This window comes from Rhododendron vialii, chromosome 12a (genome assembly GCF_030253575.1).
Source record: "Rhododendron vialii isolate Sample 1 chromosome 12a, ASM3025357v1".
NCBI lineage: Eukaryota > Viridiplantae > Streptophyta > Magnoliopsida > Ericales > Ericaceae > Rhododendron > Rhododendron vialii.
In genome coordinates, this window is record NC_080568.1 from 33,239,131 (window position 1) to 33,251,935 (window position 12,805).

Here is a 12,805-nt window from a genome sequence, read left to right on the forward strand (position 1 = left end):
ATACACAAGCTGAACCGGACATCCAGCAATATAATATATATATATATATATATATATATATATATATATATATATATATATATATATATATATATATATATATATATATATATACACACACACACACCCACGCGCTATTCCCTTCTATTATATACACTAGTAAACTCGTGCATCAAATTGTGAATAATATCATTGGTTAGGTCCACGATTTAACAAATAATATCTAACATTCTTGTTTTTTTTTGTAGTCCACTAGTTTTATAGCTGTCTCATCAAATCAAATCAAATCAAATAAGCATCCACCCACCTCCAAAGCCTCTTTGATTGGGTGTGGAGAATGCCAGCTGATTTGGTGGTTATGATGGTCTAATCAACGTGATTGTCCCCCCTAATTACCAAATCAAGATGATTGGTCTTTCTAATTTGTGATTAATCAAAACTCCACGCATTAGAAATGTACATATTATATGTGATTAACGTGGTCGCCTATTAGAATTATTAGTACAGTACAATCAATAATCATAAAACTCGAACCTGAGTATCTTTATGTACGGATCGTTTCACACGCGATTAACACCTAATTACTTGATTAATGTGGTTGCTAGATACATTAGCGACAGATTCGTTTATAGTATATTCTCCACTGATCATATCTCTCTTAGTAAAAGACCAAGAAATGTGATCGACATCATTCCTACTTATTCTTATAAAAATAAATCACTTGGCTTATTTTTTTATTCTTATTCAAATTTTTTTCGCATTTGTTAGTTTTTTGTCGATTTTTTAGAAATTATTGCTTCTTTAAAACAAGAGGAATCTAAAAAGTAAAAAACTACGATCGAAATTTAATTTTTTTAAATAAAGACGAAAAAATTGACTTATTAGCTTATTTTTGTCTTTATTCAAAAAAATTAAGTTTCGATCGTAATTTTTTACTTTTTAGATTCCTCTCGCCATGACAAAACAATAATTTCCAAAAAATTGACGAAAAACTAATAAATACGAAAAAATGTTAAATAAGAACAAAAAAATAAGCCAAATGGCTTATTGGCTTATTTAGCCGAACAACCCATTTGCTTCATCTTGTGAGATTCATGTTATTTATTCTACTACATTTTCCACATTGCATTTATTTGTCACGTTTATTGGAGTATTATGTTTGTGTGCATGTGAATAACAAGAATGATAATCTACCGCCAAGAGTTTGGTTGTGTGAGAGCATGACGGGAGTGGGGGGCTGTCCCTTGAGGAGGGACAGTAGCGTGCTGTGAAGCGGCAAAACGGAATCTTCCCAAGTCCGAAAACTTGATCCGATACGTTCACTTGAAAGTTCTCGTTGCGTACTATGGCCTTGCAAAAAATTGAGACATTCGAACGTCGATAACCTAGTGAACGAATCAAGTGAACGTTTCAAATCAAATTTTTTGGCTCGGGAAGACGCTGTTTTGTCCCTTGAGGAACAGCGGCTCCCCAACTCTGAGCTTGACAAAAAGTAAAAGCCTTATTGTCCAAAACTCGTGAGTTTGGTTCCCACCACGAGCACAAAAACTATTAGGGCAACTGGAGATTTTATTAATTTCAAAGTTTTGGAATTAATCGATGGATGTATAAGCTAGTTCAAACACCCAATTATAAGAAACGACGAGAAAGTAAAATGGATGCACAGCTCTCAATCTACGACTCTTTTTTAAGCACTCCTCAAACGTTAGGACCTCTATGTTTCAAATTTGCATTACTTAAGGTACATAGTACATAATCTGCGACTTTCAAGAAAAGGGACATCATCTGCAGGATGGACATGCTAGTTCTGTTCGAAGCTATATGATTCCCCGAAGAAGACACGAAATTAGACTATAAACATGTTGAGGACCATATTTTTGGCGCGGCATCAATTCTCGATACCCTCCTCGATATTCCCTCGGATTCTTGCATATCCCTCCTTCCAACTTAACTACAGTTATAAATTTGGTCAAACAGATCCGCTAGGCATTCAATCTCACAAAGCATGAAATGTAAGTACTACTACATCCTATAGGATTACGTGTGTCATATTCATAATCGGATCAATCAACCACGGCCTTCAGGTAATGATGCATACATAAGCACGTTTTCTTATAGGTACACACACAAAAAAAGAAAAAAAAAAAAAAAAAGTGAGGCAGAAGCATTTGTCCAAGATAATTCTTTTGCAGGCATTGCTTCACAGAAAATGCTACCTACTATAATGGTAGGAACACAATCATTTGCTAAGATTGAGTCATTACTTGATGCTAGAATTGTACACACAATCATTACTTCTTGTCATGCTTCACAGAAAATGCTAGAATTGTACACACAATCATTGTTTCTTGTCATGCTTCACAGAAAATGGTAGAAATGCGCTCTCTCTCTCTCACAGAAAATGCTAGAAAACGCGCTCTCTCTCTCTCTCTCTCTCTCTCTCTCTCCCCTAAGTGGAGGGGAAACATTACCTTCCTTCTTATTGGTTGAAATGACGTGGATTCCACCACAAAGTATGTCATGCTTGCCAAAAAGTGTATTGCACAGGTGGCACCTACACCATTTCAACCAATAAGAGGAAAAGTATTGTTCACTCTTTTAAGGAGGGTGAACAAAATTGCACTCGCCTCAAGTTAGGGTCTATGTGGCTTAAGCCAGACCTTGATTAGTTTAGCTATGAGGCTTTCTTGTCAGCAACGTGAGACTTTCATGAACCCCAGACCCACCTACTTAAAAAGGTAAACATCATTGTCACCGAAAAAATGACTCAATTTGAGCTGCAACAGATTATGGCAAGGGATGACTCTGGATTTTCTTTACGTGTTCTTCACACTCATTTGAATTGGTTCCATACTACATAAGATTTGAGACTTTCAAGAGCGAGCAAAATCCAATGGGCCAACCTTCCCACAATCGAGCTCATGCAAAATAGCTATGGAAACGGGCTCAGCTTCACAGTGCGACCACATGACCTAAGATTGTGGGGGATTGGCCCCGGGATTACCAGAAGAGTAAGACTTCTTCCTTGATGTTGATCCTAAATAATTTCATGCTTTACCACAGATTTGCTCACTAACCCACAATATGGAGAGGGTGAGTTTGCGAGGCAATCATACCGAGAATTAATTATTGAAAAACTAACCAAGTGGATTGAATTGAGTTCCAAAAACTTTCGATTCACACTGAATACATTGTAAGAGTATTTCCCCCATCAGATTCTTAAGTGAACCTACCATACTACTCTAACTTGACCTTTAAGTAATCCTCAGTTCCTCACCACCTTTGATAAAGGGTAAACAAGCATTCTCAACATTATTATGCCCTGAAGGAAAACATACCTAAAATCTTTAGTACATCCTCAAGTTAATCCAGCAATGAACGTATTTGAGCAGAAATAACGATGGGAGCAAATACTGTCCATGACATCTATGCCAATCCGCAGTGACTCAGTAACCATAACCTGATCAAGGAGCACAATGGTAAGTAAAAGATCGATTGAAAATCTCAGTACTTTGGGATTGAAACTTGTTGAATTGTAAGAAGTTGAAACCTGAATTATCCATAGGGTTTCCAGCAGCAATAAGTTCAGGCTCCTTGATATCAGTAACAACAGCATCCGACGTAAGGAAGGAATTTGCCACTGAAGCTGCATGCTCCAAACAACATCTCACCACCTGGCTTCCACAAAGCAGAAGTTTGTGAGACAACCAGCGCAACACAAGATGTGCGCCTCTGTCAGATGAATTCATAAATCCACGGGATCGATAGTCTATCTCATAATAGAGGGGAAATATTTTCTAAGTACAAACTTGCACCATTTGCACTTATCAATAATCACATGGACAAATCATGCCACTGGAAATAGCAAATAGCATTGGAGATTGCCAACTTAGAAAATCAATATGCAATATTGAGAATGAATCCAAAGCGTTCGCCTTTGAGGCATATCCAGGCCTCAAATATTATTTTTATCTTTCAAAAACAAAATAGTATGACTGTTGACAAGAATAGCATATGACCCATGGAAAGTTTTCGAAATAGGTCAAAAACTGAAACCAATGCTCATTGAAATATAAGAAAATAGACAATGCAAACATTAATATCATCCCACAAGTAGATTCAATCAAGATGGCCGGGGTTATTTACAAGTTACAACAGTATAAAGCTGGATTAATAATATGATTAAAAAAAATTGCCTGAAAAAAAAATTTACATGCATGATGCATCGGAAGTAATGAGCTAGGCAACGGACACGATAACACGACACGAACCGGACACGAAGTTAGCGGGTTAGGGTTGAACATTTCTGACACGAAACACGAAAATGACACGACTCAAGAACACGAATTCTAAATGGGTTGGGTTCGGGTTGAACACGCGAGACACGAAATTGACACGATTAACACGGTTATTAATCTGTGTCACCCATTAACACGAACGTATATACATAATATATGGTATATCTGTAATTCTATATAGAGTTGGGCAACAGACACGATAACACGACACGATAACACGACACGAACCGGACACGAAGTTAACGGGTTAGGGTTGAGCATTTCTGACACGAAACACGAAAATGACACGACTCGAGAAACACGAATTCTAAATGGGTTGGGTTCGGGTTGGGTGATTTGTGACACGAACCCGACTAACACGATACAAACACGACCCGACACGACCTGTTACCCAGGTCTAGACTGACAACAATGTTTGATACACATACGAATGCAAGGACGAATACAGAGCCTTGTACTGTACAGTGAGGATTTGCATTGATTCAATTAGTAACAATAGTTGATCAGTAGATGCATAACTCCTGTTTGAGCTATTTCTAAAAACATCTCAAACCAAACCAGAAACTTGCCTTTGTGGGATCAATTATACCAGCAGCCATAAGATCCTCATAGGTTCCAGTTGCAGCATTATAACCATACTTTTGATTGTCACTTGATAGAACCTGAAGAAAGAATGTAAGTAAATTACACCTTCCATATGCAAAACAAGATTTTCCAAAATTTTGAATATGCTAGCAAGCAAGCACATACTTTCTCGATCACAACACTTCCATTTACCCCTGCATTCTTCGCAATCAACTTCATTGGGTATCTCAATGCCCGTTTGACAATATCAGCTCCAATCTTTCAACCATTCAAAGCAAACAAAAATCAGAAATTGCATAAATATTTGGCCTTTCTATAGTATGGAGGCTATTAACAATCCTCATGCATCACCTTTTGCTCATCATTTTCAAGAGTATCTTTAATTGCGTCAACTTTTGCTGCAAGTCGCAACAAGGTGCACCCACCACCAACAACAATGCCTTCCTCAACAGCTGCCTGTAAAAGGGAAAAAGTGAATTAAATCAAGCATTAAGATAAACTAGAAATAATAGGCAAAAAAATCCAAGAAGCCTTTGGTGCTGAGAAAATGGTGCCAAACAATACCTTTGTTGCATTAAGAGCATCCTCAACTCTCAACTTCTTTTCTTTAAGCTCTGTTTCTGTTTGTGCTCCAACCTGAATGTGCATCACTGAAATTAGATAGAGGAAAGAATAATAATATAAACAATAGAAGCTGATATTATGTCCTACTGAGGTACAGCATCAATGAATCACCTGAATGACAGCAACACCACCTGAGAGTTTTGCAATTCTCTCATTAAGCTTCTCCTTTTCGTAGTCCTGTTCTGCTGCCTACACAACCTTCCAGGGTTACTACAGATAAAACAAAAGTGGTTTATAGAATAAATATAAGATAACAAAATATGAAGGAGAGAATTGCACCTCAAGAAGATTTTTTATCTGTGAAACTCGTTTGTTAACTAATTCTTGTGTGCTGCCATCACCGACAATCGTAGTCGTATCCTTGGTGAGCACAACTTTGGCAGCATGCCCTAAGACCTCCTTTCCAGCTGTGTCTAGGGATAAACCAACCTCCTCTCTAATCACAGTTCCTACATTTCACAATGCAGAATAAAATTTAGGAAACACAAAACTTCATACACAGTACAACAGAATTGCCCAATCATAATCCCACCTCCAGTAAGAATAGCAATATCATCAAGATACTGGCTTTTGCGCTCTCCGAATCCTGGAGCTTTGAGCGCAGCAATTTTTAGTGCTCCTCTGAGCTTGTTCACAACAAGAGTTGCCAAGGCCTCCTGCTCTATGTCTTCTGCAATTATCAAAATCGGATATCCTCCCCTAATAGCCTCTTCCAAAACATTGACCAGATCCCTAGCATTAGTTATCTTTTTGTCAACCAAAAGCAACTGCAGAAACAACACCCAACCTTCAGTGGAATCATAAGCCACTAATATCACAGTTGGGAAATTCACCAATAGAGCAAGGTATTGTCTTGAAGATAGTTGTGCAGGGGCCACATACCTTGCAGTTGTCATATTCAACAGCCATTTTTTCACTGTCTGTGACAAAGTAAGGGGAAATATAGCCGCGGTCGAATTGCATCCCTTCCACAACATACAAGCTGTTCTCAGAACTTCTGCCTTCTTCAAGAGTGACCACTCCCTTCCTGCCTACTTTACCCATGGCTTCAGCTATCATATTTCCTATTTCGTAGTTGTTTCCTGCACTAACTGCAGCAACATCTGCTAGTTCACTGTCTTCAACCTACAGAATATTCGTGGAAAGTTACCAGTGCAAGTTAAAATCATGAATGCTCAGCGTAGAACCTAAAGACAGCTGAAGGAAAAAATATTAAAAGGCTTTACAGTTTAACTTCATGAAAGCACGTAAAAGGAATCCTAGGTCAACCTCTTTTGACATTAATTTGAGCTCTGAAACCAGCGCCTTGGTAGTTTTCTCAATTCCCCTTGTAATCTGAATTGGGTTTGCACCAGCTGCCACCACCTGAACGGATAAGGTCCTCGAAGGTTAAATCCATAAGCCATCAATGTTCCAAAACACTAAGACGGTGTTATTCTCACGTACCTTCACACCTTCAGCAATCAGACCTTGTGCCAAAACAACAGATGTTGTCGTCCCATCACCAGCCATATCGTTCGTCTTTGAAGCAGCTTGTCTCACCAATCTGGCACCAATGTTCTCTACAGGGTCCTCCAACTCCACCTGCGAATAATATTCTTCTCTTTAACAAAATGACAGAAAAACTATATGGATTTCATTTTATAAAAGCATGAATCGCACGTTTCAAGCAAAACAAATGTACATACGCAGAACACGATAGTTTAATACTCCTAGACAAAAACAACTAAGAGGTTTTCCCAGACCAGAACAATGTAACAAGAGACAACGCCATTTGTATTAAAAGTAAGTAGAATTTTATCAAATAGAAACAAACGAAGTGGATAAAAAGGAGAAAAAGAAGAGATCAAAAGAACGACCACAACCAGTAGAATCTTTAGCATTTCCAAAACCAAATAGTAGCATCAAAAGTTGTTATAACTCATGGTGATTCGCGCATATACCTCTTTAGCAACAGTTACGCCATCATTGACAATTCTAGGAGACCCATACTTGCTCTCCAAAACTACGTTCCTGCCTTTTGGACCAAGGGTAACCCCCACTAGATCCGCAAGCTTGTTAACACCTGCCTGTAATGGTGGGGAAGAAAAGAATGAATGAAAACGTACATCGCCACGTCCCAGGTGAAGTAAACCACACTGAGTCACTAACACATTATTTTACTATTTGCAGCCTTACCTGTAGTTTCTTGACAGCATAACCATCCTTGTTAAAATGTAGGTCCTTCGCCATTGCTCTGATGACAGGAGAATATCTTTTCTGCATAACTACATTTCGCATTCTGCTTCTAACAGAACTTGAAGGCATGTAGGCCAACGAAGACAAAGTTTCGGAAGAATTTATAAATTTCTTATCCATTGCACAGCTGCTGGGAGTAGCAAAAGAGCCAACAGAGGACATGGCATAGAAGGTTGATGCCATTTTCAATCGAAGAACCTGAAGCATTAGATATCATGGTGCCGAAGAACCCATAAGCAAGATAGTCCACAATGATACAAGATAGTAATACATGGTTAGGCAAAGATCAAAAGTAAAAATAAAAATATCAGGTGACTGTTTTGCCAAGGGCATTGAAAACCAACTAGCAACTTCATGGAATGGACTCGAACCAAGCCCAATAACTGGATGATTACCCAAAAACCCACACTCACACTCAGCGTGTAGTGTTACCGCAGGTCCACTTTTTTTATGCATAGTCCTTCAACAACATTTTTTTTCCTTTTATTGTTCAAGTTTCACTTTTTCCTCCAATATATTCCAGTTTACCATATGGAGTTACTGAAAAGAGAAAGTCTACATACACACCTTTTGACCACAACTCCAGACACAACTGCGTCCAGAGTTGTAGTTGAAAGGTGTGTACATAGCATTTCTTGACTGAAAGGGCATCAACTACAACTTACGAAAATTCAGACACAGAAAAATGGTACTAGACCTAGTTGTGTGTAACACTTGACTAAGATTCTCAGTGCTAGCTAAAGGAATTTTTATTAAATTCAATGATGTCTTATACAAGAAGATTCTCAGAACCTACATGTCAGCTAAATTAAATCAAGACAACTCTCCATACTGTGATATGATATCGTAAATAAAATATCTTTCTCTGTGTGCGTAGCTAGTGTAAAACCAGGATTGGAAGATAGTTGCCACCTTGAGACCTTGCATAGCACTATCATTATTGTGCACATCTCGACGCATAATTCACAGTAAAATGTTTCAAAGGGTGAAATGCCATCGTTATGCCAATTTCAAATAGGACATTTTTTCTGGTTATGGGATTACTTTGAGATTGAGACTCTTCTGAAACAATAGACTTGCCACCCAGTCACCTACAATACCTCGGTTTTTCCTATCTGGCACAATCCTAACCTTCAAAACTTTGCGATGAATCAACTTCATAGCTTATATTAAACTTCTGTGCATTTGCAACATGTAGTCAAGAAGATAAAATAGAAGTGCCAACAACAATACAACTTCACGATTTAGCTAATCCGCGCTTGTGTAAAACGTAGCAAACCATTTCAAATGGGCGGTCAGTAATGCAAGAAAAGAACATAAAAAACAGTCTTCATTATGTTAAAGTTTCCTTGAAAATGTTAAAATTTGTCAAAATTTGTGATTTTTTTTTTGTTTGTATTTTTCCTGCCTTTTGATAACCCAATGAGCTGTCAATAGCATAACCGTTTCAAAAAACCACCACAAAAATCCTGTCTTTCTGTCTCAAAAAAACACAAAGAGCAACAAAAATTAGGTCTACGCATCAAGAAAATCACGTATTCACTGATTTTTACTAACTACATAGCGAAGCTAAACTACACAATCTGAGCAAGCAAGAAGCTTCGCCAGCGTGACGGCAGAATCAAAAAGGTATTCAAAATCAACAATTCAGATGTATCGCGCAAAAGACAGTACTACCAATTGATTTGTTTTGAAAGATTGTACACACTAATTCGCACCGCAATCAAGAGAAACGCACACAAACACGAATACGTAGATATAAGGATAAAGAGAAACAAATTGGTTGAATGAAAATGTGAAAGAAGAATGGAGGGATTGATGACGGAATTACCAGGGAATTGGAGGGAGCGGAAAGAGAAGTGAGAAAGGAGTCGTAACTGCGTATTTAGGAGTGGTTTTTCTAGGGTTTAAGAAGATAAGGCTTTGGACCCTCCGGTGAGTGAGAAGGTTCTAGAAAAAATAGCGATTTTTAAAGAGCATACGGCAGGGGTAGATATTGTCTGGGGATTGAAGAAGCAAGTCTCCGGTGGTGTCAAAATGATATTGCGGAAGCTATGACTTGTTACGGCATCAAAAAGACAAAAAAAAAATGGAGCATACACAATAACGTTGCACCGATTTGATGCCATTTTAGGTCAATTTGAAATCAAGAGTATTGAATTAAAACTCATCTCATTGTTTGATGCAAAATATATTGCTTGGACGATATGGTAAGTTTGTCAATTGCCAAATTTGACACCAAAAGCAATATTGCCAAAATTTGACATTGATGAGTTTGGCACAAGGACTAGAGAGTTGTGTCATTCTTGATGCCAAAATTTGGCTTTGGCATGGGATTTTTTTGCTAGCACATGGGTGAACTTGCTTTAAAGGTAAGTTGTGGCTCTTAGCCATATGGTTATTCCTTTTGGCTTTCAAGGCAGAAGTTTCGGATTTGAGTCTATGGAGAGACGACGAACCCCCTTTTATTATTAACTTATTAATTACCCGCTAACTCCCAACTGATGTATTTTAAAGAAGAAAAAGTAACACTTGATCTTTCGGAAGGGAAAAATGAATCTAGTCCATTTGATTGAGTTTCAACCATATTGAGTGGGACTTCTTCGATTTATGAGGATGTGTTTTTTTATACTTCTCTTTTTTCTTATCTCAAGTGTCTTAATCACCTTACGAGCACATTACTTAATTAATTTATGAGATTCAACCTCATTGTTTATTACTCCTCAATTAAGGTCGTAACAAATCAAGTCTCAAGATTTGACCATCGAGCCAACTTCTTGGAATTATTCTTAAGAATTGTTTTACCTGGGTTTAAACTTAATTCACAACCGATTTTCGTTAGGTTGTGTATGGATATTGAATTGCTCAGCTTGTTTTTTTTTATTTATTTAAAGAATAATAAATCAGAACAGATAGTTCACTTAAATTTCCTCACAAGTTAAAAACTCTGAACATAAATGAAATTTAGCTTAATAGATGCCTTTAGGTCATCTGAGTAGAGAAAATTTCCCTGGCAACAAAAACTCTATGAAAATTTTATCTTGAACTGACCCAATTGCAGAAGACAGTTCATGACACATTTGTGTAACGTATGTGCATCCGGGACAGGGGGTGTGTGCTGTGCAGCTTCGTGCTGCACAGCGTGCTGCACGGCTTCCGGCGAGGCTTTTCCGGCATCGGTCCGACGATCGGAGACGTTCACCGTGTAGAGCTCGTCGAGTTCTTCTCGAGTCCCAAAAATTAGCTCGATCAAATATCGTTAAGGGCGTCATCCGAACATATATAATCTGAAAAAATGGATTTAGTGGTTTTGATCCAGTGTTTCGTATCCATTAGGATTCATTTTTTTTCAAGTTATATATGTTCGGATGAGGCCCTTAACGATATTTGATCGAGCTGATTTTTGATACTCGTGAAGAACTCGACGAGCTCTACGCGGTGAACGTCTCCGATCGTCGGACCGATATCGGAAAAGCCTCGCCGGAGGCCGTGCAGCACGCTGTGCAGCCCGAAGCTGCACAGCACACACCCCCTGTCCGTGCATCCGCAAGTACGAAATACGTTTGTGTCTCAACATGTGTCTTAATTCTCTAGCATTTTAGATCCAATAAAGTCTTTTCTTTTTTCCCATTCCACCATGCCTACCAACATTATCAATCAAAATTCAAACCTAGGCTACATCACTAGAAAAAAACATCCAATATCCCAACACAATAAAAGTGCCATGCAGATTGTTCAATAGAGAATCATAAGTAGTTTCTCAAATCCAAATGCTATAAATCAAATTATTCCAGAATATCCGGAATCAAACACAAAACAAACTTCAAAGAATACCATCCCATAACCGGAATGGGAGATGCTACCAAGCATCTCAAAGATAAATGCTACGAACTCAAAATCCCACAGAAAAAAATGAACAAAACACTAGGTTCATTCTAGACGAGCCCTGCGCGATACACTGGGCTTTATCTGGAAACAAACGTACGTTTTGTGGACTAATAACTAACAAATACGAAAATGATATGGTGCGAACACCAAACAAGTTACGAAACTGGTAACAAGAGCCATTGAGACCGAAACCACTGCCAATGCTGCCATGTGAACTGATTCCCCCGAACTCGAAACCGGAGATGGAGAAACCGCCATGTATGATTGTGGTGGATAGGCAATCGAGGGAGGGGATCGAGCGATCGGGTGCAGGCCCATCACCTCGATCGCCAGTCGCTGGCCGTTCTTGCAGCGATCGGGGTTTCCGCTGATGAAGTACGCGGGTCCGGGCCTTTCGATAGTGACAAGGGTGCTGCCATCTTTGAATGTGGAGATTGGGTTGGTCGTGTTGCAGTGGAAGTAACCGTATTTGTCCACCACAAGAACTGAATCGTTCTTGTACTGGAAACCTGTTCGAAAATGGAAAACAACAAAAAAAACACTTCATTAAGAAACAAAATCACAAAATGAAAACAATAGTACTAACAAATTTCCAGTCCAAAAAGTAACAAAAAAGTAACAACCATATTTGTGAAAACTCACGCAGTGAATCTCCAACATGGAATCTGTGCCTTGCAGCCCACTGGTTGTACATGGCAGAGTCGTTAAAGCCGGGCTGTCGCCAACCCTCGGTGCCACCGACCTTGATTTCCTTCGAAGCTCCAACCGGGTTGTCTATCGCGGATAATAGTATCATCACGAAAACGGCAAAGACGAGACGGAAAAGAGAAGCCATGTTTGCGTTCTTAATTTCCCACTTTCGAATTTGGAAGCAGACTTGAAGGAGTAGAGCAAAAGGCTAGAAAAGTTTCTGGTTTGTGGAACTTGAGAAAAGCAGGGGGGGTATAAATAAGGCATTTGAAATTTAGGGGGGGGGGGGGGGGGGGGTGGGTAACGGAGTACGAACGTGGTGGACGAGGGCAGTTATTTTGAAAGTTAACTGTTGGAATCGTGTGAAGCAGTTAGCCGTACTGATAGGGGGATGTGGGTGTTCTCTATTTCTGACTTTAGCGCCACATGAATTTGAGGAAAAATGACATGAACACCCTTTACGGTAAGGACAGAGTATTTCC

At 38.8% G+C, this 12,805-nt stretch overlaps 2 protein-coding genes across 3 annotated transcripts; both read right to left on the reverse strand.

The window, feature by feature from the left end:
• Positions 1-2,200: 2,200 nt before the first annotated feature.
• On the reverse strand, positions 2,201-9,787 carry LOC131309867 (ruBisCO large subunit-binding protein subunit beta, chloroplastic-like). 2 transcript variants are annotated; one of them, XR_009195034.1, is made up of 16 exons: positions 9,577-9,787; positions 7,686-7,943; positions 7,451-7,576; positions 6,954-7,091; positions 6,777-6,872; positions 6,390-6,632; positions 6,040-6,274; positions 5,787-5,956; positions 5,619-5,696; positions 5,448-5,519; positions 5,235-5,339; positions 5,049-5,141; positions 4,868-4,960; positions 3,551-3,674; positions 3,339-3,460; positions 2,201-2,219 (listed from the first exon to the last, which is right to left on the reverse strand). XR_009195034.1 is itself a non-coding variant. In XM_058336550.1 (15 exons), the coding sequence occupies exons 2-15, from the start codon at positions 7,926-7,928 to the stop codon at positions 3,447-3,449; spliced, it is 1,830 nt and encodes a 609-aa protein (XP_058192533.1). In that variant the 5' UTR covers positions 7,929-7,943; positions 9,577-9,787; the 3' UTR covers positions 3,127-3,446. The 2 variants fall into 2 exon arrangements, 1 of the variants encoding a protein (XP_058192533.1); XM_058336550.1 differs by lacking the exon at positions 2,201-2,219 and having other exon boundaries at positions 3,127-3,460.
• Positions 9,788-11,458: 1,671 nt separating this feature from the next.
• LOC131309868 (early nodulin-like protein 7) lies at positions 11,459-12,550 on the reverse strand. The gene is made up of 2 exons (XM_058336553.1): positions 12,276-12,550; positions 11,459-12,142 (listed from the first exon to the last, which is right to left on the reverse strand). Exons 1-2 carry the CDS (start codon positions 12,466-12,468, stop codon positions 11,748-11,750), a joined length of 588 nt encoding a protein of 195 aa, XP_058192536.1. The 5' UTR covers positions 12,469-12,550; the 3' UTR covers positions 11,459-11,747.
• Between the last annotated feature and the right edge of the window lie 255 nt (positions 12,551-12,805).